Source organism: Agelaius tricolor, unplaced genomic scaffold (genome assembly GCF_023055355.1).
Source record: "Agelaius tricolor isolate 1412-34295 unplaced genomic scaffold, bAgeTri1.0.p SCAF_1, whole genome shotgun sequence".
Taxonomy (NCBI): Eukaryota; Metazoa; Chordata; class Aves; order Passeriformes; family Icteridae; genus Agelaius; species Agelaius tricolor.
This window is the reverse complement of record NW_027269261.1, coordinates 48,644,059-48,671,857: the sequence shown is the minus strand read 5'-3', so window position 1 is coordinate 48,671,857 and position 27,799 is coordinate 48,644,059. Positions and strand designations below refer to the sequence as shown.

Sequence of the window (27,799 nt, the reverse complement as noted above, 5' to 3'; positions counted from 1 at the left end):
ATGTATGTGGCGTGGTCATAGCTCTCTGCACTGGCACACAGAGCAGTCAGTTCAAGGTCTTTCCATTCCTTGTCAATGTGTAAAATACAACCTGCTAAATGTGGTGCAAAACAGAATTAAAATAATTTCCATTGGTAACTTCAGTTGCTGTTAATATCATGCCTGTGTTTGCCCAATGGGAACAAGAAACAAAGGAATGCTGCTAGCAAAGTGTGAAGAAATTTCATTTCAGTGGTAGGGCTGCAAGGTGGTAACATCACACATGCAGTTATAAATATGAAGCCATTGTTAATTTATTATTTATTGCAACTGATGTAAAGCATCATCATTTCTACAGATTTCTGTAAAACAATATGCAAATGCTTCATGCACCAACATTTTGATCAGTTGGTCTGGTTTGTTGTCTTCTTCTAAATACACAACTGTGAATGCTCTGTGTTAAGGAATGGATAGTAAGTCAAGTTAAAGACCTGTTGTGAATGTGTTGCTTTTGGGTCATGTTTCCCTTTTATTTGCATCAAAGATGAACATTGAAAAAATCATAGTTAATTGTTTCCGTGGAGATATTGAGATACTTGATTTAACTAAACATTTCTAGAAATTTTAGAAAGTACTGTGGCCATTACTGAATCCAGCCCATTCGCTTACAAATGTCACATATTTGAAGGAATAAACAATATGCTGTGAAGTAATATGAAGGAATATACTAAATGTAAATGAATTTACAGAAAGAATAATTGGTAGGAAGTACTTATTTTCTAAGGCTATGACATTTTTATAGAAAGACATTGGGATCCAACTTCAGTGGAAGCAAAACCTTCAGCTTTTTTACTCATAATTTGGTTAATTAAGTATTTGTCATGAAGATACACAATTGATTAAATATTATAGCTACAAATTGTATTGGAAGTTAAGACATAACAACCATTTCTGGAAAAATCTTTAGTAAAGGTGCCTGCAAAATATGGTAGATTTTAAAACCTTTAAACTGTACTAGTAGCCTGTGTCAAATAATTCTTAGGAAAATTGGTCTTATTTATTTCCTGCACTTTACAAATTTAAAAATAATTGCAAAAAGTATTAGTAGACGGACTTAAGCAGAGTAGATTTAGTTCCAAACTTTTGTAATCCCTGCTGTTAATACTGACAGAGGTTTCTCACATTTCTTACATTCTAAGCATATACCTAAATTTTTCAAAAATTGCTGTAATAATTGACAGTTACAGCTGTTTTCATTGAATCAAATTTTAGGATGTTCATAAGTTCTTATTTGCCCTAATGTCAAAGACCAATTCTTTCAATGTGTTTTTAATAATTTGATCTAATTTTTGATGTATCCAAGCACGTTTTCATACAGTTTCTTATAAAATGCTTTTATTGTTCTCATGTGAATTTTAGAGATTTCAACATTAGTTAATTGGTAATGTAAATATTTCATTTTGTATAGTTGTCAAATATAGAATAATTAGGGAGCTTTGGTGTCTCTAACAAATTCTAAGCTGTTTCGTTATTTCTCATGAAATGTTATATGAAATAGGCTTCATAAGTTTTTCTATTAGTTGTTAAAGCTCCAAGACACATGTCTCTTTTATAATCTTTAGAATTTTATTTTAAAATAAGAGGAATGGAGGAGAAGTCACTGTATAGCTTTCAAACTGATGTGCTATACATTTAAAACATCAGCTCAGGATAACCCACTGCAAATGAAATGTGACTTGCTTCTAAGCCACAGCTTGCTAGTGAGAAGCCTTCTCAGGCTTCATGTTTTCTTCATTGAATTGAAGGTTGTTCCTGCTATACTGACACATAATATCTTATGGAAAGGCAGTCTTTCATATTTTAACACCTACCTTCCCAAGCCTGACCTCTGAGAAATCTCCAAGAATCCCTGGGTTTGGACAGTTCTCTAATATGATATCTAGTTATATATATTGAGAGAATGTGTGTGTGCACCTGTGTATTAATCTGGGTTTTCTAATATAGAGAAATATTAAATGTAGGACTAAACCCAGGCAAAACAGTCACTCTTGCCTTGAGCAGCAATGTGCCAGGAGGAGCACAACTGCTCCCAGGTCTCTATCTGGGCTGTAAATGCTGCAGCAACAAGGGAGGTACTGAACTCTGATATGACAGCTACTACTTGAAGTCAGCCACGTGCAGCAGGAGCAGTCAGCATCACTTCTGCCCTGTTTTACAGCTGAAGTGAAAAGCCTGACATTGAATGCTGTCTCTGTAGATCTCCATCCTGTATCTTCCATTTTTCTGATTTATATATTTTGCTTTGTACAAGGTATCTAGCATGTTGCTGGTTTTCATCTGAGGCATAAAAAACCTGAATTTATCAAAAATTGTAAAACTTAAGCCAATGTGAATGCAAGCAGGGGTTTTTTTTAATACTGAATAATGTTAGTCAAAAAGGGCTTAGCTGGTGAAATATTCCTATTTTCTTACTGCATGTCTAGGCAGTTTTTAGTCTAAACACAAGATGGCACCATTGCTGTTGAAATAGGTTCTTATTTCTCATTTACATTTAAATTATTGAGGTTTCTGACACATTAACATATGTTTTGAAATGTTGGGGGTTTTTTGCATAGCACAGTAATTCACAATTTCCAGTAATTATATCCTTTTTAACAAATCTTGTATCCTCTTGTCCTATTAATGAGGCATAGTTCAGTGTATGTTGAAAATTGTCTGACAAATTTGTTTGATCTTACCAGCCTAGCTCACACAGCTGGCCTTTCACTAAGGAACAAAAAGCTAAAACTGGATCAGCTCTCAGAATCCAACACATTTGTCTATACTTGCTATTAAATGTTATATTATCTTTAACTCTGGATTTTTTTTTTTTTGTCAATTTTCTCCCAGTTGTTAAGATTGTGCCAAATGTTTCTATTTGAAAAGCCAAGAGTGACTGTACTGGTCTTCAATTAGTTAAATAGGTTATTTACACATGGTGAAAGCTGTTAAAAACCAAAAATAGCTCCAGTTATTTTGTGTGTACATACTTGAGGCTTTGGTCAGTACCTCAGCTCTTATTATTTAAATGTCCAACAGAGAAAACAAGTGTTATGAGGAATGCCCATCTTGAAATTCACTATTCCAGATGAGATTTCATGATCTCTCCAGAAGCTGATTTAAGTTCAAGCTGACAGCAAAAAGACAGGTTCCTCATCACTACTGCTGTTGTGTACCCTAGTTTTCTGTTCCTGTCTCTGAGCTCTGATCTGAAATAGGAGTTGATCTTGTTTGGAGGCAACCCTTGGCAGAAACCTCATTTAGATGAGTTTTGACCTCACCATTAGGTTAGGTTAGGTATTTGCCAGTGCTAAAGCAAGGATGAGGGTACAAAACACGTAGTCAAGCTGCCCTTTTCAGTTTCAGCCTGCACTAAAATAGGTGATTAGCATTTCTGCCTGAGAGTAAGTAATTTCAATTTAATTCAAGCATACTTTTAACATTGACACATAAAGGAAATTAAAAGATTATTTCTGGAGTCTTGTTCTCAAATTTGTATGATGTATGACAGGAATAAAACTGTTCAACTACTCAGATAACTAGAATTTGCAATATTGATGAGCATAATTGATGATACAGTGAAGTATTTCACTTTTGGAGGAGTGGAACTAACTTTAAGTCACATGCTGTTCTTCAGGGTATGAAGAAATTGGAGTGATTTCTGTTAAAGTGATAATTAGAATGAGGTAACTCCAATTTTAACAGAGAAAAGCAGCAGAATTCAGGCTGCTTTGAGAGGTATCCATTACAAGGTACTCCTAGAATTATGAGGCTAAACTCAGTATCTACTTTAGGAAAAGAAGTATTACCCATGCAAGATCATAAAAATGATACATCAAAGCAGAAGCACGTGGCTGAGAAATAAATTTAGGGTGTAGTCCTGGTCTAGCAGATAAACTATATCAAAATAATTCCTTCTCCAGTAATTAATGAAAGTAAGATGAAAGTGGTATGTATGTGTACTAGTTTATTTGTGATGGTTTTTGTAGCAGCATTTGCTTGTATTGTACTGCAGTTTAAATGGACTGCAAGATTTCCAATCCTTTAAAAAATAATTTCTAAGTCAGGGATGATTTGAAGTGCTGTTTTTCACTTGAGCAGTATTATCAAAATCTTTCTGTTTTTTTGAATGTGTTGCAAGTGTTTGTACACTGCTGATTTTATGATTATTCTCTGAAATGTCTTCATTGTTCTCAGGCTGTGGATTTTTCTCTCAGGTGATTAGCTTTTTACACATGTGCATTAATTGTAGTATAATTTCAAGTTCTTTTTTTTTTTCTATTTTAAATGTCTCAGGTTTGATCAGAAAGTAGGGCATAAGAAAGGGGATGGGATCTTAACTTTTTGTAAGAATCACTGTACATCCTTGCAATTCTGACCTCTCACCTGAGGATTTAAAACTTGAGGTTGAGCCAAAGCCAAGTTTATCCAATCCATTAAGTCTTGCCTGAAGCCTGAAGAGAAATCAAGCTCAGCAAAGTCATATGATGCTGTATTTAGGAATTTTGCTGTCTTCCATGATTTAGTTTGTACCACTCACTTGAGGAAGTGAGGCTCTGCTTTAGTGGAAATCCTTTAAAGTACCTCAATGAATGTAATAAATAATTATGTATTAAATATTGCAAAAGAAGCAAATAAGGACCAGCAAAATTATGTTTATTCTTTTTAAAAAAAAGATATACTTCACTTTTCAGCAAAGATGTCCAGGAAGCTAAGTTTGCCAACTGAGTTAAAGCCTGATTTAGGTAAGTTTATATAGTTGATTTTATTTTTACTAAATCTGAATGTGAGTATGTTAAAGTAAGAGGCCTGAATTATGTAAGCTATCATGACTTTATGTTGCATTTATCTGAAGTGTAGAAATAAAATTTTAATTCCACTCTCTTTGGGGACTCTCAGGCAGAAAATGTCATTGCTGTCATCATAAGGTAAGCCTGCAATTCCTGTATATGGCTTATCACACTTTCATCATAATTTTTAGGTATCTGTCACTCACTTTATCAGTAGTGCTGTGATAGCAAAACCATGAATAAGCAGACAGCATTAGGAAAACTGCTGCTTCCTGTTTAGAACCATCTGATACACTCTAAATTGAAAAATTAAATATCTTAACTGGATATATTGAGGCACTCTCAACAAATACTTGGGCATAGTTTTATAAATGTTAATTGTCTTGTGACCACTCTCTCTAAAGTAAAGCAATATACAGCTGTTTGGATGGATGACCAGTCTGAGAATTTATTTTTCTTGAAAATGCACCGTAACTTTTTTAATAAGGATCAGTTCATTTATGAGATCTGTGGTATTAAAGGTCATTGTGCTGCCTGAAACAATGTACAAATGAGTTGGTTGGAGTTTTTTTAAATACTTTGACTGCCAGCTGTTAGATCAGATCCAGCTCCTATGACTTGTTCTCTAAAGATGATGGGGGACAACTGTAGACCTACAGTAATAAATGCAGCTGCCTTCTGCCTGCCACAGCTTGCTCCTCTCTCTGCAGAAGAATTGCCACCACCAGGCCAGCAGAAGACAGCCAGGATCAGATGGGAGCTGTAGCACTGTGTGTTTGCCAGGTGCTGCTGCTGTCAACAAGGGGAAAAGTCTGTGGCACTAGGATATTCTCAAACTGAGCTTGGACCACCCTGATTTACAGTTACAGCTTGCCCCTCTCAGAGAAATGTTAAGTTGGAAGCAATTCTCAGGGATTCTTTATCGAAGGATTGGCAAGGATCCTCTGGCAGGGATACAGCTATTTTGACAATTTAACCTGATCTATTCATGAGCCTCCAATAAAAAAGTTTTTTAGAAATATATCAGACAAAGTTTCAATGTTGTGTAGTCTAATTAGACAGATTTCCTGTTATTTAATTCAACTTCCTTGCTTCCATATTAACTTTTTCTTGTTCTTTGCACAATAAACAGGAATAATACATACTCCTTATCTTTGCTAGTCATTTTTTATGCTGTTGAAATCTGTCATCATATCTCTAATTTCATTTTTACAGAATTTTTTTCTTTGCAGAATTCAGTTCCTCCTTTAGGTTATGTTATCTAAACCTGAGGTGGCTTCTGTTGTCCTCATCTTTCTAAGCTCAGTGTCTGGAACTAGAGCAATTTGACTGTGGCCATGTTGGCGCAGAAGAGCTGAAGAATTTGATGACTCTTTTCAATATGTTTCAGTTGTTCCATGTTCACTAATGGTTTAGGAATAATTTTGGTATAGGGTGAATTTCATACTTGGCAAACTGGAACACATTTATACTTAAGTATCAACCAATTGTAATTCTGTTGTTTTACTCACATTTCTTTGATGGCAATAATTACTTGGAAGTGTTACTTTTTCCTAATGAAGACTGGTGAAAAGTGAATGCTGAATTTTTTTTCAGCACTTTCCAATCTTGAAAGAGTTACAGTGTTTTCTACATCACTTAATATTTGCTGTTCCTTCTACTGAAATAATGGAAGAGTTTTTTGTCACATCATTTCTGATAAACCCATAAAATGGTTTGTACCTTCTGAATTGCAATAGCCTTTGGCTGGTTTTGACTTTGCATGTATGTGAATATCTGTGCTTAGAAACCTCATTTTGTTCTGTGTAAAATTATTCTAGGTTTTCAGGTCTGTAAATCACTTTCTTAAGCAGTTACATTTAATTTTGCTTCTATCTTTTCTTGTAGTGATATATTTTTTTGCATAGTGTTCTTCAGTGTTGGCTTGCTTATATTTTTGTCACTTATGTGTCCATATCTATGGGCTGTAGGAGACAACTGAAATGCCTTTCTCCTAAATTCATTATCCTTATCATTGTCTCTCGTTTCTTTCCATGGCTTCTTGAAACCTACTCTTTCATGATCTTGTTCTTTCAAATTAATTTTCTGTCTTTGGATCTTTAACCAGCTCCTCTTCCTGTCTGAACAAATAAAATCTAAACTATGTGTTTCTGTATTTATTCTCAGCTTTCTAAAACAGAACTTATCTTGATCATACCCTTGTCTGCATTGTACCATTGCTTTTCAATGTTCTAATCCAGTGATTAAGATGCTACTGCCATAGGTGCTATTCCTTGCTTTGCTTCCTCAAAAGAACCTCATCTTTCCATCCTTCTGGTGGTGTGTAGTTATTCATCACACTGCTGTTCTTTCCTCTTCATCTAAATCTAATCCATTTCCAAACTTCTTCCTTGACTTCAGGATAAGTAGGATGACTTAAAGCAGTTAAACTTTTAACCCTCTGTTCTCTCTTCCGAATGGATTATCCACTCTCAAAAATGCCCATGTGTCTGACAAGTTAATTTTCCTTGGTTTTCTCCTGTCCATTCCAATGCTTCTGGAATTTGTACACATGTTCTTCAAATCAAATAGCTAGAGCACACAAATGCACATATAAATCTATGCTTATTGCAGTTACTGTATGATTGATTATATTCAGACTGATTAATCCATATTAAAATTGAAAAAACCCATTAAATTAGTAAATACTCAAGCCTGAAAAAAACACGCATCATAAGAGGTGGTGGTCATTAGAAGACTTATAAAAACAAATTATTGTTTTCATTGTTTTACACTGGTTTAATGTGAAAACTTAGTATGTCAATATCTGATTGAGTTAGTTCCTATAATCCATGTTTTATATTTGACAGCTAAAATTCAACAGGACAATGGTTTTTTTCTATCCTTGTTGGAATGAGGAAATTCCTCAGAAGATTCACTGTGCTAAGTGGATGTGTGTATTTAGTCAGTTGAAATCTAGTATGTATGTTTTCCAAATGCATGTTAGATATTCTTTGTAGAAAATTTTTCAATAATTTAATGAAACTAACATAGTAGTAGTTCCAAATAGTACATGGTTGAATGTTGTTCTTTAGCTCTTAATCCTGCTTTAAAATGTCAATTGCATCTATACCCTACTCAAAAGATTTTTTGAGTTACTTTTTTAAAAGCATAATATAAATTGCATCCAACTTTTGCTGGTGAGGGCTGTCTTGTGTTAAAACTTTGCAATTATGAAATAAGAAAGTACAGCATTAATATGTGAATGCATAGATAAATTCAGTGTCTGCTGATGTATCAGGTATTGCCACACCTACAGACAGCATACAGCAAGAGTGGAGCTGCAATTTACTTTTGTTAACATTAGAATTCACTTGTTGCTAAACGGTGAGCAAGACATCCAGAAGGGCTTTAGTGCTATTACTGGCACTATGCTACAGCATTCCCAGTGGAAATATCCAGCTTTGCAGAACAGTACCAGGTGGCATTTGGTAGTATTTGTTTTCCCCTCACTAAAGTTTGGGGGTGTGTAAGTAGCTTGTTAGATCTCCTGCACACAGTTTCCTAAAGTGGAACAATATTGTGGGTCATTACAGGACCCATGCTATCATGCTGTGCAGATGTCACTGCATTTCCTAAAGTAAAATAGTTGTATCTTCTTAAGATTAGTTAACTGTGTTGAAAAAAACAGTATTTTTTCATCTGCTCAATGAACTAATTGGCAGAGAGGTTTGTCATTCAGCTTTTTAAAGGAGTACCACTTGATAACTATTATTCTCTGGCTCTAGAAGACAAAAATATGCCTTCAAATTTTTCATTATAATTTCCTAATGGCAACCTCTGCAACAAATATTGGGCGCTTTGCTCAAGAAACAGCTGGAAATTGGGGAATGAGGAGATATGACTTATGAAGGATAGGAGTACAAAAATCAATATCATTATAGTTAGTATACAGTTGATGCTAAAGAACAAAAAAAAAATTTGAATTTTAAATTCTCTTAATCCCTCCAATTTGCCATTCTTTTTAATTAATACCGGTTTATTTTCAGATGTCAAAGACAACTCTTTCAGTCGATCCCGGAGTTCTAGTGTAACTAGCATTGATAAAGAGTCACGTGAGGCAATTTCAGCTCTTCATTTTTGTGAGACTTTCACAAGAAAGGCTGATACATCACCTTCCCCATGCCTGTGGGTTGGGACCACGCTGGGTACAGTGCTTGTCATTGTACTGAACTTACCCCCAGGAGGAGAGCAAAGACTTCTTCAGCCAGTAATTGTTTCTCCCAGTGGTATGTACAAAGCAGACAGGCTAAAGGACGCTTTGATAAAGTATTGTTGTCGTTCTTCCTATTTTTTAAGAAACTGTTTGGGGTTTGCTTTTCAATGATTGATTAATTTAAAATATATATTGCATTGATTTAGCTGGTAAGTTTAACAAGCTAGACTGGTTACTTTGTTACCAGAGTTTCTCAAATTGGAAAAATGGTAAGTACAATTTCATAAAATAAAAAAAAAATACAACTTTAGTGTTTACTTGCTGAGAAACCATTTGTAGTTGTTAAACAGAGATAGCAGAAGAGATGAATAGTATCAAATGCTCAGTTTATCATTGTTTTTTAGTCATGAGGTAAGAGTCAATCAGTTTTCCTGCAGCAAAAAAAGGGAGTGCAAACAAAGGCTGTAAATTGAACAACTAGCTTGAAATATTAGCGATAATTATATTCCTTTGGATTGCTGTGAAAGGTCTTGGATCTTGTTTTTCTGATGCACAGCCACTAATTTTGTTGTAATTATGTTTCATGGTTTATTGGATAGACTGTTAGTCATAGATTTAGCTTTCCTGCTACCACTGTCTCATGCAGAACATGCTGCTCTAGTCCATTTTGCTACACAGATAGTATCAAACATACAAATTGCAATGCCATTTGATTTTAGGAATGATGAGGAGTGGACATCTAGACCATATATGGGATTTGTGCCCATCGAGTGAGGGATTGGCAGCAGTGGTCAGATTTGGTAACATTTGGTCATAAAAGCAATGCTGCAGGCTAGGCAGTGTGTTTCCCCTTTGGATCTGCAGCATAATCCTTAAAAGATATTGCTTTATATTTTGGACTTAGCAGATGTTCATGTTGTTACTTACATGTAAATGAATTAAGGTAAAATAAAATTGATTTGCTAAAGGTCTGGCCTACAGAGACAGTGATTTGAACTGTAAGGAGGGAAAACTTTTTCATTTCAAGCTAGAGAAGTGGATTCAAATGTGAACTGCAGGGGAGAAATAAAAAAAAACTGCACATGCTTGTCTCTGAACCAATTGAAGGAAAAGATGGTGCTTAGCTTAGACTAATAACATTTATTGTTGATATTAAATATACTGTGTACTCATCAGGAGAGAATTAAATGAGTTGCATTTGTGACACTGAACTTAAATACAAATACATTTCCCTTGAAGTTAATGAAAGAGTATGCACCCACTTTACCCTTGAAAACTGGTTTAACATTTTCCTGATTACATTTGTGCTTCATTAGTTTTTAGATAAATGCCCAAGGTTTGTGTACATCTGTTTTGCTAGGGAGGCAAACTGAAGTTCTTCTTTTCTTTTCATTCTCCTAGCTTCTTAAAGGAATATTTTGTAGTTTGGAAAGCAATTTAGGAGAACTGTTTTAGAAATGTGCTCAACTACTCTTTTCTAGGAACCATCCTGAGGCTAAAAGGGGCAATCTTGAGAATGGCTTTTTTGGACACCACAGGATCTTTGGTCCCACCAGCACATGAAACCTGGAGAGAACACCATGAAGATAAAGATGAAAAAGAAAAAGCAAAAAAGCGACGACCTGTCTCAGTGTCCCCTTCTTCCTCTCAGGAAATCAGTGAAAACCAATATGCAGTGATATGTTCAGAAAAGCAAGCAAAAGTTATCTCACTGCCATCCCAGAACTGTATTTATAAGCAAAATATAACAGAGACTTCTTTTGTTCTTCGTGGAGACATAGTGTCGTTGAGTAACAGTATCTGCCTTGCATGTTTTTGTGCCAATGGACATATTATGACTTTTAGGTAAGACCTGTTTGATAGTAACTTAAATACAAAAAGAAATAGTCCTCTGCTACACAGAAAGGTTCCTTTTCCACAGGATGGTGAATTAAAAAAAAAATTACATTCACTCAGTGTTGATGATTCTTTAATACTTGAGCCTGAATAATTTTGATTGCACATTCCTGTTAGTTATGGCTTTAACACTTTAGCTCAAGCTACACTGATTCAACACATAGTTCCAAATAGGTGATATAGGTCCATGACTTTAGGTTTGTCTAGAAGTTGAATTTACTTCCTGATGGCGAAAAAAGCCTTCAGTCAGACCTTTAGCTTGCACCTGACCAGAACTCTGCCTATATTTGTGCTGCTGTTTGCATCACACTCATGCCTCAATATTTTCTTGTGTAGCTTGCTTGTGCCTTAAAATCTTAAACCAAGGCTACGAAGGCAAGATTAACTGCCAGTTGTATAGTAATAAGTCATCTAAAGTAAGGAGTTTACACACGTGTTGTAGTAGTAGTAGTAATAGTGTTTAAATATACTTACAGGTCACCTGTGTAATTTTCATGTCCTTTATCTTAAATGTTTCTAAGTGCTATTTTATTCTGAACCAGCAGTGTGTATATAGTTAAACCCTTGCACCTGCAGTTTAGTTGTGGCCTGATGATAAGATGAATGTAGAACATGGCCCTATAAAATTATGCCAGTAAAGTTCCTAAAAGAATATTTTAAGGTTGCCAAAAGAAGTTTTCAGCTTGGAAAACTCTGTAAAAAAATACTTTTTAGGAAGTTGTTAGGAATAAAACTAAAGCTGATACAATCAAAACTTGTTTTTTAATTGTAGTATGTAAGTCTGTAACTCCATTGGTGAATATCCCATGTTTTACGTATTCTAAACATCTCTAAAAAATGCTGCTCACCTTGCAGGGCAAACCAGTATTGTTTTTCCTAACTAAAACTAAACTTATGTTCAGATACCATATAGTGAAACAAATCCTGTCTTCTTCAGGATTCACATTGTTCTCTAATGAACTCTACATAAGTGGTAAATTATAAATGCTGAATTGTTTCCTTGTGTGGGGAAGTTGGATTCCAATGCTGAGCTCCATTTCGTAAGCATGAATTGCTGCTGGAGATGGACCTTATCTGCAGTTCATGTAAAGTTGTCAGAGCACTGTATCATACCCAAGATGCCCAATACTTAACTACTGATATAAATTCAGATAGGACTTAGTAGCAAACAAATCTGTAACAGAAATTATGAAAGTGCTCTCATGGATATCATGCTTGTCCTATCTGATCTGATGTTTTCGTGTATTGAAGCTGTAAGAACATTTTATGCTCCCATTGATCTGAAGCAAAACACTTCCCTGTTACTGACTCTCAGGAATATTCTTATTTTAGACATGCATGGCAGAGGTGTCATAACTGGGTGATATGCTTACAAGACAATATTGCTTTTTATTTCTCACTTTTGAGACTTGCTTCCAAAGGCAATCTCAGCATCACACCAAAAAAAAAGAAAAAGAAAAAAGCAAAACAAGGCATCCTGATACTGCTGTGGTTACTACATCTTTTTTTGGTTTTAACTTCAGTTTTCCCCACTGGCTGCTTTTTTAGTGTCTAGAATTAATAACCTTATGTGGATGGTGTCTGCAGCAGAAGCTGTTTATTGTATTATTGGGACATTGGCAGCTAACAATTTTTGTAATTTTTCTTTAGAAGAACTTTGTAGGGGATGTTTGAGACAGTGGTTTATTTTGGCTTCTACTTGACAAGAAATTAGGTGTTTTGTCCCTTGCATTTATTATCACTTTGAGGGAGAGGAATGTTTGGTAGGGGAATATTGCTCTAGCCCAAGTGTGCTGTCTCTTCTTCAGTAGATTGATACAGTAAGTTCTGCAGTTACATGTATAGAATCAGAAAATATAAAGAAAGCAAACTTTGCTCTAAGAGGACTTTCTCTTCAACATCTAATCAGAGAAAAAAGGGGGACTTAATTCATAAGATTGCTTGAAGCTACTGTATCTTGCTTTCCTTTGACAGCACACTCATTATATTTCTAAATTTTCTTGAGGACAAAATTCACTCTTGTATTTTTAGTCAGGGAGAAATTATTAACCTGGGAGAAGAGACAGGAGGTTTAATTGTAAACTCTTCGTACATACTTATCAAAATACCTTGGTAATTATTAAGTAATATATAATTCATTAAATACTGAATTTGTCATTTACATGCTCAGACTATAATTTTAAAAAATGCTTTTAAATGCATCTGGGATGCAGATGTTTAAATTTCACTTTTGAGGTGCTGCCTTGAAAAATCTGATGTTTTGAGATTCTGTAACGTCATTAAATGATACCTGTTTATGTGGTATCATGCAGATGGTGAAGATAAAAAATTATGTATTGCAGTTTAAAAATCAGCCATTTGATCAGTAAGATACATTTCTCCTATACTTAATGGGGTTTAATTCTTCTCTTTAAGTTTGCCAAGTTTAAGGCCATTGTTGGATGTGTATTACCTGCCACTCACCAATATGCGGATAGCCAGAACGTTCTGCTTCACTGATAATGGACAAGCACTCTATCTTGTCTCACCAACTGAAATACAGAGGCTCACCTACAGCCAAGAAACATGTGAAAATCTTCAGGTAATGAACTCTCTTTAAAAATCACTTTTTTCTTAGATATGTTCTGAGCTGAGCATTTAGGCTTTTGTGCTTTGATTTTTGTTTTTCCTTTTTGTTTTCCCCTTTTGTTTTCCTTCACTGTAGAGTCTGATTCTGAATTAATCATTTTTACCTTAAGTTTTTGTTTCATCCATCCTATTGTAGCTGAATCAGTTTCTTGCTTAATTTCATTTTGATCAACAGGAAATTTCCTCCTTTAATATGCAGTTAAAATTCCCTTGATCAGTTGACACTGGGGGAGGTGTGGGCTGACACAAGTGGGGAATGCCAACTCAGGATATTTGAAGGAAGCTATTATGTTTCAGGGGTATTAACAGCTTGAAAAATTCTCAGTCATGCTTCGGGTTGGTAGTTGTATAGAATAATGAAACAGCAGAGTTGCAAGCTCTACTTTCATACTGCTATGTGGATATAAGTATTTTTAGATGCAGTTTCAATAGAACAAAGTCAGGAGTCTTGCCCAAGTTGTAGAGGGGCAAATAAGCTTTACTTGAATGCATTTCTTTGCTTCTGAATTCCATGAGCTCTAAGCTTGTAACCATCAGAAGCAGATAGTTTGGACAAATTTCTTAATATGTTTTTATTTTTCTATTTCCTACATCATCTTGCAAAGACAGATGCTCATTAAAGCATATTTCTTTTGAAAGTCAAATCCATTAAACAAATCCTGAAAGTGAAAGAATATTCCATTATTTTTAATAATTTATGCCTTGTTCTGTCTCTTTTTCATTGCAAAGGAAATGTTGGGTGAACTCTTCACTCTTGTAGAAACACCAGAAGCACCAAACAGGGGGTTCTTCAAAGGCCTGTTCGGAGGTGGGGCACAGTCACTTGACAGAGAAGAACTCTGTAAGTTATTGTTAATTGTTATTTTTCTGGTATTTCTTCCCAAGAAGCCTAGTGATCCTTGGTGAATGTATTACCTGTGTTCATAGAACATTACCTTTGTGAAGAGGAGAGTAAAATAGGGAGTGACAAATATTTTTTTTTCATAGATTTTGTGTTGTACAACCTACCAACAAGATCAGAAAAGCTTGGGTGGTTTTTTTTCACAGGTTCTTTTAGCTCATTTATTCAGCAGTAGATGAGTTTTGTTTAGTAACATTTTGGTTTTGTTTTATAACCATTTCTTGTTTTATAACCTTATTTTTATTCATCTTTATGAAGCATGTAGTACTGACCATAATTCTATCTATGCTGCTTTTGGAGAATTCTATTCTGGACAATGAGAAAATTAAAATTTCCCTCTACTTCAGTTATTTGCCAGATTTTCCTTGTTTTGCTTATGCAGAGATGACTTAGAAATGACAGCAAGGGCAGAACTGTATGATATTTCAATTCAGTCCTCTGTTTATAGGACAGTAAAATTCAGATTTGGCAAAATTTTCATTGCTTTATAATTTTCTCATTGTTTTTTTGATTACATTTTTTCTTTACTGTGGTGGCATTAAGCACTTTAATATATTTAAGGAAAATAGCTTCCATTTATTTATTTAGATATTTGCTAGATGCAACGCCATATTATGCAAGCTTCTTTTTAAGAAATTTTTTCTGATTAATGTGAAATGTATCTGTCAAAATGGACAAGGTGCCCTGCCAATCCTTTCTTTTATGGTGGTTCTTTTGATCTCTACAGAATAAAAATTAGACTTCATCTCTTGTGCCTGTACATTTTGAGCAGCTATCAGCTATTTAGAGGTCACTTTTTGTGTCAACGGTTTCTTTTTGTGTGCTTTTATATACATATATGTATATGTAATACTGTGGAAGGTTGGTGAAGTATTCCATTCGAGAAATTTATGTGCACAAATTATAACTTAATATAAATAAAACAGAGGAAAAATACCATGTAACTTTAGAAGTGATCTCTTTATATCATGTCAAATTTCCACCATTAAGTTTTGGCTTGGATCTTTAGAAAGAAAATAGTATTGAATGGAAGAAAAAAAAATCCTAATGAATGAAAAAAAGCCTGACAGAGACTTCAATGACAATTCAAAAGACATTTGAGAATATCTTTAAAGTAGTCATATTTACCATAAGGGTCACAGCAGAATCTGTAATAAGTGAAATTATTTCTCTTATTTTGGAAATTCCCAGAAAGATGTTTATGGTAGTAATTTAAGTGTAAATTATTCTTAATAGAAGCATAAAATCAAATCAGAGAGTCTTGAAATAGTGCATCAAAATGTATTTAACCAGTTAGTACTATTTTTCCTAGAGGTAAAAAAAAGAAAATATTCAAACAATATTTCACTGTTTAAAACAAATACTCATATTTCTGTGGTCTGTACAGTTCTGCTTGAGATTGGCACATCAAGTGTATAGATTGAACTGGGTGACTGATGTGCCATTAAGAGCCAAGTCAATGTAGTCAGTGCTGTCACTGGAGTCTGGAGCTGTTCAGCTGACCTTTTGTGCCGATTTGTTCTTATGGCCATACTGTGGTTTTACATTCCTTTTCTTTTTTTTTTTTTTTTTTTTTTTGCAAGGTTTGTACAATAATGGTAGCATTGACACCTAATCTTCAGGTGTCTGCTTGCTTCCATCAAAAAAAACTTCTGCTGGTGGAATCACACTGGCTGGCTTACATACCAGCAAAGCTCTTCCAGAACTAACCACAACTTATCAATATTTCAATACCCTGCTTTGTCTGTTGAACTCAAAACACATTCCTCATTAAATAAGCTATATTGTGCTGGTGAAGTGGTTTTTTTAACAATTCTATTGATGAACATCAGAATTTTAATTTCACTCTTGAGCTGTGAAGAGCTTACAGTTTTTTAACCTACCTGGAAACTTGAAAATATGTTTGAATGCCTCAGTTCTAATGTAGAAACATCTACTGACATAGAATAGTGAGTGTTGCTCAGTCATACTTAAAATAAGCTGTTTGGTCTCCATGCAAAGAAATTACACCACTAGATAAACTAGTTTCAGTGATATTTATGTTGCAATGATAGAAAAACTTACTAGTCTGTATTTGCTGCTTTTGCAAATGCCTCCAGTTGGAGAATCAGCATCTGGGAAGGCATCAAGGAGTCTTGCCCAGCATATTCCAGGACCTGGGGGCATTGAAGGTGTCAAAGGAGCAGCATCTGGTGTAGTTGGTGAACTGGCACGAGCCCGGCTGGCACTGGATGAAAGAGGACAGAAACTGGGAGAACTGGAAGAGAAAACTGCAGCTATGCTTTACAGTGCTGATTCTTTCTCAAAACATGCTCATGAGGTGAGTATGTTAAACTGAACATTAAACCGATTGTCAAATAAATGCCAGTTCTGCAAGGTGACTGAGTTCTGCCAAAGGCATGTTAGAGGTATCTGAAGGGCATGCAGTATCATTGATAAAGGACACTTCCTTTTCATCCATCACTTGTCACTCCTAACAATTAAGTACTCACTGGAAACAGCCTTGTCTCCTGACACATTGCTCTAGAGCATGCAGTCTGCTGGAGAAGCATGTAAGCTTCTAAATGTACAACTCAATCCCCATTACTTAAAAAAATTATTTATTGTCACTGAATTAATAAGAAGAGTAATGTTTTATGTCAGATTCCTGCTGTCCTTAAGAAAGATCCTCTTGTATGCAAACCCTCTGAGTGCCACTTCGTTTTTTATCTCAGTGACTTCCAGAGAATGGCTGTTCTCATTCATTTTCATGCCAACTTCTTTCCACACCCTAAACTCCTGTGCAACCTCCCCATTCTCTCAAAAATGTCTTTTTCTGCGGCTGGCTCACCAGCAATAATGCTACCATTAGAAAATTCATCATGCTAAACACTCAGTGTTCAGCGATGTGTTTGCAACTTCAAGAATCCTTGCTAAAATCCTTCTTTCTCATGCTGCTTTGTAAAGCATATTATTTGTTTGTGTCATTGTATATATTTTGATACATTACAGAAAAAGTAATTAGAATTTTTTTTTGGTTTTTTTTAGATGATGTTGAAGTACAAAGACAAGAAGTGGTACCAGTTCTGATGACTCTCATCAATCACATCTGTTTAATTTTGTCCTGATGAAAAAATCTTGTTTTTTCATTAATTTTGGCAGGACCACTAAAATTTAAAGGAGTATTCACCATCGGATACTGTTGTTTCCTAGCACAAATGACACACTGTTTTACCTCAGTCCTGGCTTTAACTGAGGAGCTTTATATCTAAGAAACACACACAAAAAAGGAAACTTGAGTGTTTCTTAGCTGTTGGTTAGCATAAAGTTGGAACAGAGAAGGTAGCTGGAACATGTGAGAAAGAGAGTAAAGGGAAATCGTGGTGAGATGGGCAGGGGCAATGCAGGGTCAATCCTGTGTTAATATTTCATATACCAAAAGTTTTTGTGCTATTGTAATTGCTGCCAGTGTTATACCCTCCTTTAAGGAGAGGCAATAAATCAGGGGTCCAAGAGCTGGAATCGAGCTGTTTGTCTTGCTGGACAGTAGCTGACTTACAACTACCCTCTCTAGGACTCGCTATATTTACCATTATTGCTGAAGAAGAGTTGAAGTTTCCTGTCACTTCTTTCATTTAAAAAGCTGGAAGCTTGGAAGATTTCTTATTGAAAATTGTATACATAGTTGACCTGTGCATAGTCTTTTCTTGGACCCCTGATCTAGTATTCTTGTATTCACATCATATTCTGTGACGTGCAAAACAAAAGAATACGTAATTTTTGCATTAAAAAGTCAAGTGAATAATATGACTGGAATGTGTCATGCTGGGAGTTTTCGTTTGTGTTATGGCCGTGCAATGTGAAATGTGGTAACATCTTCCTTGTGGTAAGAATTCTTCAACTTCTGTTCAGTTAAATATTATTTTTGCCAAAAATAGTTATTGGTTCAGGTTGTGTAACATTTAGAATTGGCTGTGGGTTCCATTCATGCTGTGAGTTTTTATGAATGTTTAACAGAATGTATCTTTACAGCCATTAATTGAAATAGCTGAGATAGTTTTGTTCAAGACTTGAGTTCTAGATGCCCCTTTAGTCCTTTACTATGAAATCAGATAACCTTGGACTCAGGTTTTCAAACTTTTACACACCATGGAGGTGCTGATGCATGAATAATGGCAAGCAAGCATCTAATACTTGATAATTGTCAGTATGTTGTTTAGCCAATCTCTAAGTTCTGCCAGTAGTGCTACTTTACAAGTACCTGTCTCAGCCCCATGCAGCACTAAAGGCACTTGTCCTAAAGTTTGGATTTAATCTCTAAAGCAGTATTTTCATTGTAAGCAGTGGTAAAGTGTGCATAAAAACTTTAGGAATTGCTGAAATAATGTTCCGTTTGGGTGAGGTAAATAATACAGCTGAGCTAACTTGTTAATGGCTACTGCGCTAAAGCTATATCAGTGTGAATAACCAGGGCTCTTTTTAAAAGAGAGTATTCCTTAAAATAAATGCTTGCATTTCAAAAATTCCTTAAGACCTTTTTCCTCAAATCAGGAATAGTCATTGACTCGTTTTGTTTTATAAAAGGGAGTACTTAGAAGCTAATAGGTCTACATTGTCTGAAATTAATCACTTAGGTTTGCTTCTCCAAGCATTGCATTTTGTGTACTTTTTTCACAAACTTCCCCAATGTTCCCAAAGCAAAACTTTGGTTATATTTGTATTGTGAAGTGATGTTGCAGGTACACAGATAAGGCAACCTTACAAAACACCTCAAGGATGCAAAATATTGAAGTTACTTATGGTTCCTTAAATCACTTTTCAAATGAGAGGAAAATATGTTCGGGCTTTGAAGCACAAACTGATAAATTTTCTCACTTTAGGTAGAGCAACATTTTAAAAAGACAGTTGAATTGTGTTGCCAGTAAAAGGGCATGCTCTACTATGCCCACTGCTCAAAGGACTTAAAAAATAAGAATGTAACAATTCAAACAAGCAGTATTATGATTTCTTGATAGGTCTGTTCCATAGCTACTGAGGCAATGTTTGCTTGAGTTACTTAACTCAGTTTGCCATGCAATATTTGCCTCTGCATGTTAATTTATTTTTTAGTGTCTAATTAATGCCTATTTAACACCATTTTGTGAGACATCCAGGTAGAAGAAAATGAGATAAACCACTATCTGTACCACATCCAAAAAAACCCACCCTAGCTGACACTTGTCCCCTTCCTTGTCTCACATTTATAAATTGAGTTGAATCATTATTATTTCACCTGCTGAAAATAAAGTACATTTCAGGGCAACAGAATCCTGGGGAATTAATCTGGTCAGGCTCTGGGGGAGAGGATTGCAAAAGTATTCTTCAACAAATTATGGTATCAATCAATGGAAGATGACCTTGGCTTGAAAGGAAAGCCTACTTAACTTTCTCATCAAGATGTATTTGACAACCACCAGCAAGCAAAATAATCAGAGGCAATGAGAGACCATCTGGCAGTACCAGAGGAGTAGCGGCTTATTTGGTGTTACAGAATCTCTTGTAGTTGAATCTCTTCTGGTGCTTGTGTTCAGGGCATGCTTCTAGATAGGAAGAATAATGACATGGTTGCTCTTGAGATAAATACACAAATGGTTCTTGGTCAATAAAAGGGGCTATGTACAATTTTAGTCTAAAATGTTACTTTTTCCTTCCCAGTGGAAGGAAGGCAATCACACACCCATCATTGCATCTTATTGTGCTATTGGTGGTGCACCTTTTGTACAGCAAAGTGTATTGAAATCCTTGCAGGGAAGCACCCCTGGTTTTTTCACTAGCATTTTAGTTGTGTGACATTTTTTAGAGTATCTGGAAAACTAAAAAATACAATTGAGCTACAATGCTTTTTTTTAAATGAAAGTAAGAAACTACCTGCTGCTACCTATCTGTTTATATGTAGAGTGTCTCATTAAAAACTGTAAACTGAAGAAGCTTTTCTTCACCTTAGTCCTGCCAAATCGTAACTTTTGAATCTTGGTATGTGTAAATATGTGTGTATTCCAAATCAGTCTGATAATGTTACACCACAGGCATCTCCAGTGATTTGTTCTTCAGCAAACAGTCAGTTATAAAGTAGAGTAATATATAGCTGTGTTGTCTGTCTTTATGCAAAGTTTTTGTGCCTGAGGTGGTACTTGCATGGCAGGTGATTGGAAAGCTACATCCAAAGGAGGATTTTTGGAAGCAAGTTCATTTGCTTTTTTTTCCTTTTAGTTTTCCTTTTATTTTCCTTTTGATGTTTTGTTTTTGGTTTTTTTAATTTTGTTTGTTTTGGTGGTGTTTTGGTTTGTTTGGGTTTTTTTGAGGGGTGGGAATTTTTGTTTGGTTGTTTTTGTTTCTTTTATTTTTCATTTTTGCTTAATTAATGGCACTGATCTTACCTGAACTTTTAAACTTGAATTTTTCCTGCACTTTAATTCAATCATGGTATTTTATTCCTTAATTTTGTTTCTGCATTTGTGCAGTTCAGGTTCATTATTTGTATATAAACACACATGTTCAATAAAGACTTTAGAACAGATTACTTTCAGGCACCTTTGCTAATTATGTGATTTATTTAGAATGTGTGTTTTCTTAGCAAAAGATGTATATACGATATAGAATCTAATGAAAGGCACGTATTCTGTGTCAGCATTCAGTTTATAAATTACTGCAACACTTTCGCATTTGTTACTAGATAATACAAAGGAAATCTGTTATATTTATACATACTGCTTAAGAATATACTTTTAGTTTTAAATAATTTTTATATGTACACTTCTACCTTTAATTTTAAAAAGACTTACGTTCAAGTTTTAAGTCAAAGTACTTAAAGTATGTATATTATCCATAGAAGTTGTTTTAAGCTTATGAATACATTCATATCTCATATCGAGATGATACAATTACTAAGCAATTAAAACAAATAGCCCATTTTGCTTTGCAGAAAATAATCAGTTATTTTTACCTCCCATTATGAACATCCTTGAATAATTCTCCAAGTATGGAGCAAGAAGATAGGGAACTAGCCTAATATTCAAGTTTTCTCAATAGCTGCAGTCCATGGCTGACTGGTTTTCTATGGTTTGGGTTTTTTTCTGGTACACATGAGAGACTTTTTTCAGCTCTATTTCTTGGACTTTTAAAATTCTCCAAAACTGAAGTGAGGTTTGTCGAATAAACATTTTCTTTGAGTAATCTGCGTATTTTGATTATACATCAGCTCTTTACATGTAAATCAGGGTTGGTTTTTATGTGGGTTTGTTTTGTTGGGGGTTTTTTGTGTCTGAAACGTGTTGGAAAAATTAAAGAGTCTGTGGCTGAAGTGCCCACTATTTTCTGCTTGTAGTTTAACATGTCTAGGCAGGCACTGACTGCAGACAGTCTGGTGTGGGAGGGAGGAACTGCAGTGCCTTGCCTCCCTTTCCAGGTAGGACAGCTTGTCACTTCAATCTTCCCTTGTGCCAGCCAATTTCCTGGGTACTTGATTTGAGTCTTTTTGGGTGGATGTTGATAACTTTGCTACTACCACAAAATCTTCAAATACTCTGTAGACAGAAATTAATGATGCTTGAGGGGTGGAAGTGAACAGAATCAGGGGAAAAAAGGGTGTCACATGGGTGAATCAGTTAAACAAATTTTACTTCCGTTTTCATTGAAAAGCTGACCTGGGCCAATTTCTTCTTCTTAAGCCCATTATAAAGATGTGCTAAATATCTACCTTATTACTGTTTCAAATCCAATGAGTGTACTGTTTCTGGGTTCTTTTCCACCTTATAAAGTTTAGACTTAAAGATGTAGGCATTAATTTTTTAGAAGTGGAAAAAAAGGGAGAAGAGAAATGAGGCAGAAACACCAAACAATCAAATGGAAGATGTCAATCAGTATTTCTTTTAGTAGTTCCATGTGCACCTAGAAACATTTAAGCTAACCTACAGCTGTAGGTTACTTTGACGCTTGTGTTTTTCTGTTAGTACCTAAGTTCCATATTACCAGGCAAATAACTAGAAGTTAAACTGTTTCAGTTGAAAACATGTAAGAAGTTGTATGTGGATTACCACTACCATTCAGTCATAGGTGATGGAAAGGGAGAGGGGTGGGAACATGTTTTAAATATTCCCTTTTAAAACAGAATTGTAAATAAGCAGTACTGTGTTATTTTAGACCTGAGCTCTGCTATCTGTAGTGGTTAGAACTAGGAAAACATGCTGCTTTCTAGTTATGCTGCTGTTTCATTGTACCAGCACCATGGGGGAAAAGATACATCCGTAAATTTTTCTAACATTGCCCACTCCTGGGTAAGCATGCTTGATGTGTAGCAGTTCTCGTTTCTGTATTTGTTAGTGTGTACATGTGTGTTTTCTTTTTCCCTTATGTTCATTGCAACTTATTCTTCAGTTAAGTCTTGCTGAGCCCCACTAGCTCTTCTGAGGATGATTACTGGAATATGCATTTTTAGGTAGGGTTGCAAATCCATCTGTCTACAAATATAGTTTCATATGAACTGCAAACTGTACTGTTACAAACTCAACTATGTTAGATTGCATAGAGTTATTTTACTTACATGTACTTGGACTGAACTATGTCATCATAATGAAGTTAAAAAATTAAGTATGGAATATTTTTGTAAATAAAAATACCTGTGCAGCTGGTATTTTAAATTTAAAATGTATTATACATTAATGTTTCAGAAAAAAATGTTCATATATGTGTATATGAATGTGTCATTATGCTGAAGGGCTCTTGATTGGGCAAAATAAACTATTCAAATCTCTCCTGAAATGAGTGTAGCTTACTCCTTTTCTTCCTGACCAGTTGTTTTTCTGCTGGCTGGAGCAGCAGGAAGGTGTGAGTTGTGCTTTACAGCAAGCAGAGCAGCCAGCCTGGCTGGTGAGGAGTAGCCCTGAAGGACCCCGAGAGGTGTGAAATGCTTCATCTGCAGTGATGTCCCCAAGCATGTCTAAAAACATTCTGAAATGTGCATACTGATGGTGACAATGTGGAGTCCTGCTATCTTTTTAAGTTACCAGAAAAGTTAAGGTCGTTCATTGTACAGACTCAGTAAAGCAAATTATTTTCTGTACCTGCATTTTGTCTATTAAATGAAAAATCCAGTGTGTAAGGGGAGAAGAGATGAAACTGGTATTCTTTTCTTTGCCATGTTTACAGTACAGCAGATTGATTGGTCTCTTGGATTGAGGCTCAGCTTTGCCACAGAGCAGTTTCTAGCTTGCAGTGTTATTAAATTTGCTGTCTTTTGCTGTTGGGGAGAGAGGGAAATACAAACAACCTGGCTTTGTAAACATACTCTCAATGGCGGGGAAATAATGAATCCGAAGAGAGGCTCGGGCAGTAAATCTGAGAAGTGAAATTGCTGTACCTTGGAGAAATTTTTGGATCTCTTGATGACAAATAGCAAAATATTTCACTGTTGGTTGTTTTAGTATGTGAGAATACAGTTTCATCTGTGGGAAAAGTCTGCTAGTTCCAGACTTGTTTTTTCTTTCATATCTGATGGTTACACATAATGAACTAGATGCTCTGCAGTGCATGGAGTTATAAAAAGGATAATGCATTGGAATGAAAAAAATTGTTTAATCTTCAGTTAAATTGGATTCAAGATATTTGGAGCTGTCACACTGCCTCCAGCTACTCACTAGGTCTGGTAGTGTCCAATAAACGTAAAAAGGCTACAGTAGAAGTAGCTCCTTCCTATGGGTACTGTAGGACTGCACAGACCAATGACTGACAAGAGGGGAGTACCAGAGTGAGGTTGCAAAGTGAAGCATTTTCATTCAGTGAAACTCAGGATTTGATGAGACCTATATTAAGAACGTGGATCCTTTGCACATCATGTGCTTCAACAGTTTTGGTGTCAATGTACTGTAAATTAAATGCATTTAATACCTACAGACATATGATTATATGCCCATCAGCACTTTTCTTACCCTGATTTTTTAAATTGGGAATTTTCATCCAGGCAGGGTCACTGAAGCAGCCCCTCCTTGTTGCCCACTGGCCTGTGGGTGCTCAGTGGTATCCCTGATCTTGCCTGCTCCCTCCTCCTGCCTTGTGCACCTGCACTGCTCACTTGGCCTTGGGTCAGCCGAGCAAGAGACACTGCTTCCTCTTGCAGGAGGCATCCCAGTGGGATGTTTTCCCCAACAATCCTGCACGGAGGTGAACCCACAAGAGCAGGATGGCAGCAAGCCCCAGTTTCTCATCTAGTTTGCTGGCTGATTTTTCACAATGTGTAATTAATGTTCCTTCAGTGAGGGCTTGGGGGCTTGCACATGCAACTCATTATAGTAGCAGACCTCTGCTCACTTGCTGTAGCAGACAAACTTGCTGTAGCTTTCTGTATTTGCCAGTCACAGGAGACAATGTGGGCTAAGGCTTTGTGCACAGGCTGCTCAGAAGGAGGAATTTGTACCCACCCCTGCTGTACCACCCTGCTGAGACCTGGGGAACACTCATTAAGCCTCAAACACTCCTTTAGAGCTCATTGATTCCAACACTGCTCAGAAGGGCTGATGGAGGACTCTAGCAAAGCCACAGTCAAGACAAAAATGGAAAGGTTGAGGTGTTTCGGAGGAGGTAACTGCATTTTTATATCTTGCTGCAGTCTCAGTGCAAACAGGACTTGTTTGAGAGTTGAGTGTTTCAAGGGGTTTGCAATCAAATGTCAGACTGTGCTTATGTTTTGACAAATTTAGGAACTCCTCTGCCTAATTAAGCAGACATAATGAGAAATTTTATATAATTCTGGTTTCTGTGGTGCAAGACACTCCTGGAAAGGATAATGTGGAATGCAGTCTCCCATAAGAGAGTGAACAGAAAACAATTTCAAGCTGGTATCCCCTAATTCTCCTGTGCACCTGCAACTCTCTTAGCACCACTTAAGTACTTTTTACCTGAGTGTTAGCATCACCTACCCACTGTGGTGCTTTTTCTTCCAGGATCTCCAAGGACTCAGCACAGTGGTCCAAGGTCTCATGAGACTTGTCTTCCTTAGAGTTGCTGTCTTCAGACTGAGTATGAACATCTGTTGTTCAAGATATATGTCAGAACTTAATATAAATTTATAGGAGGAAGAACTGCTGTGTTTTTCTTTTTTAAATATGAAAGGGTTAGAAAAGGACTATCAAGGTCATGGAATCATGTTTTCTTTTTCATATGCCCGAATCCAAAGTCAATTCTAGCTGTGAACTTAGAGGCCCTTTACCTCCCATTTTGTCTTTACCGGAGCAGTTATTGGTTGGGATTGAGAGTTCCCAACCACTTAACATATTTTTTTCAAGACATTCTCGAAATTAGCTCCTTATTCTACTGTTTCAGTTAAACCCCTTTAGAAAACTTGTTTTTACACATTTTAAAATATAATTTGTAGTCAGAGTAGGATCCATAAAAGTTGCATTGATGTCTACCGCATTCCCTCATTTTTAAAAGGCCAGTAGTTGGTTTGGGTCTATGTCTGACAGGCAACTCCTTACTCTTTATAGGATTCTTCCGTATGCAGCTTCTTTGTCTCCAGTAGTCTAGTTATGCTGCATGAACCAGTTTTGGCAAGTAGCCTGTGGATTGTAGTCACCCATGCAAACTTTCTCCAGGTGAAGAAAACTGAAGAATATCTAAATATGGCTGGGACTATGAGGCTCTAACACCAGTATTACAACTACTTCAAAGTATTTAGCAGATTATGGCCTAAGGAGCAATAGGAAATCTCTTAGTGTGCCCTCTGCAGGGAACAGTGCAACTCTTGGGATTTGCATCATGTTGGACCTGGGGAGTATTGCATCTGAGGCCTTTCACTATTTCAGAGTATTTCAACAGTAGGAGTGGGCATGGCTGAAGTGAATGCAGAGTTTAGTGAAGGTTGTAACTCAGACCATCAGGATGTCTTTCAAAGCATAAGGTGACAGGGATTCACTATGTCTTGGAGACATTGACCACATCCTGGAGAGCAAATTTCAAGCCTGAAAACCCCACTCCTTTCAATTTCAGCTGGGGAAAAGGCAAAGCCTATGTGAGTAATGGTGGTTTGCTGTATTCCCCCACTGGACTGATGGGAAGAAATTACCTAAATTTTTTTCCTGTAGGTGGTAAAGGAATTTCTTTATATTTGCATTAATAAACGATAATTTGCTCTCAGTCAAGAGTGTGAGTTGAATGTCTTGCTTTATCATTGAGCTACTATCGTTGGTCTACTATCTGATTGTTCCAGGCAATGGAAAAACATGGGAAGTATGTGGATCTGAGCCTGTGGTCCCATAGGCTTCAGCCTGGCAAAAGAATTTGCAGCATAGCTCAAAGAGGCAAGGAGGCAGAAACAAGAGGCTTGAGCTGGTTGGCACAGCACCCATTCTCTTCTTGACACATTTTTGCAGCTATTGTTCCAAAGAAAGTCTTTTAAGAATGCATTTTAAATGAGAAAAAGTGACAGTTTGTGCATTTACAGGGAGCTGCTCCCTAACATAAACAGCATGGAAAAAGAGAAGTTGGACTGTTTGAAAAACCCAACCTGAAGTGGTAATGTCTGGCATAATTCACTGATCATGAGAGACCTGGCATCCCACTGAAAGTTCAGTGATAGCTCTGGAGGGGACAGGGTGCTGAGAAGGCAATGGACATGGAGACAAGCTGCATGCATTTGCTGCTCTCAAGAAGAGGGAAGGCAGCAAAAGCCTGACAGCCAGCTCTGAAATTACCTCTGTGGCTGTGTTGTGTAGGATGGTTTGTCAGAACTGGAGGAGAGCATCTAAGTGAGTGCTGGCGTGAAGTTTTGCCCTGGAGATGTGTACAACAGGATTTGCTTTGGAAGAGGGGCCCAAAAAAGGTCCCACAAGGCAGCAGGCAGCCCCATTGTCAGCACCTGGAGAGAGCAGCTGGAAAAAATGCCCGAGGAGACACCTGCTTGACCAGAGGACCCATGTTATCCCAGGTATCACTTCACATATGGACACCATCAGACATGGGCCACATGTTTGCAGTCACACCTGGGGCCGACCTGTGGCTTGTGACAGCCCAAGAGTGACTGGCTTCAAATTGGTCTGGCAGCCAGGATGAGGAGTACACTGACCCCAAGGCTCTTCTGTTGGTGGCGAGAAACTGAGAGCCAGAGTCTGACACCGAAGTCCTGGCAGACCCTGACTGCAGACCAGAATCTCTGTCCTCCTCAAAGGGATGCCAGTGGGGTTCTTGTCCCTTGTGGATGGTGAGAGGTGTGTGGTCCTGCTGGCTTGTCTGACTCTGACACTGGGGTTCTGACCCCAAGGATGCCCGAGATTTCCCGAGGTAGCTGTGAACTGAATATGAAGATACAGCCTTTGATTTTTACAGTTCTTTTTCTTTAAGAAAAGACCCCACCCTCCACTGCTC

General features: G+C 36.5%; 1 protein-coding gene across 7 annotated transcripts in view; it reads left to right on the top strand.

Annotated features, from left to right (window-relative positions):
* STXBP5 (syntaxin binding protein 5) overlaps positions 1–23,203 on the top strand; it is a 106,642-nt gene extending 83,439 nt beyond the window's left edge. For 5 of the 7 annotated variants that reach the window (XM_071433057.1, XM_071433046.1, XM_071433066.1 and 2 more), the window contains 7 exons: positions 4,713–4,763; positions 8,837–9,076; positions 10,485–10,848; positions 13,315–13,480; positions 14,257–14,368; positions 16,528–16,748; positions 17,456–23,203. In XM_071433057.1, coding sequence (XP_071289158.1) covers positions 4,713–4,763; positions 8,837–9,076; positions 10,485–10,848; positions 13,315–13,480; positions 14,257–14,368; positions 16,528–16,748; positions 17,456–17,497 — 1,196 coding nt within the window. In that variant the 3' untranslated portion in view covers positions 17,498–23,203. The remainder of the gene's footprint in view (positions 1–4,712; positions 4,764–8,836; positions 9,077–10,484; positions 10,849–13,314; positions 13,481–14,256; positions 14,369–16,527; positions 16,749–17,455) is intronic. The other 2 variants (XM_071433094.1, XM_071433104.1) reach the window with 1 other exon arrangement.
* The last annotated feature ends 4,596 nt before the right edge of the window (positions 23,204–27,799 follow it).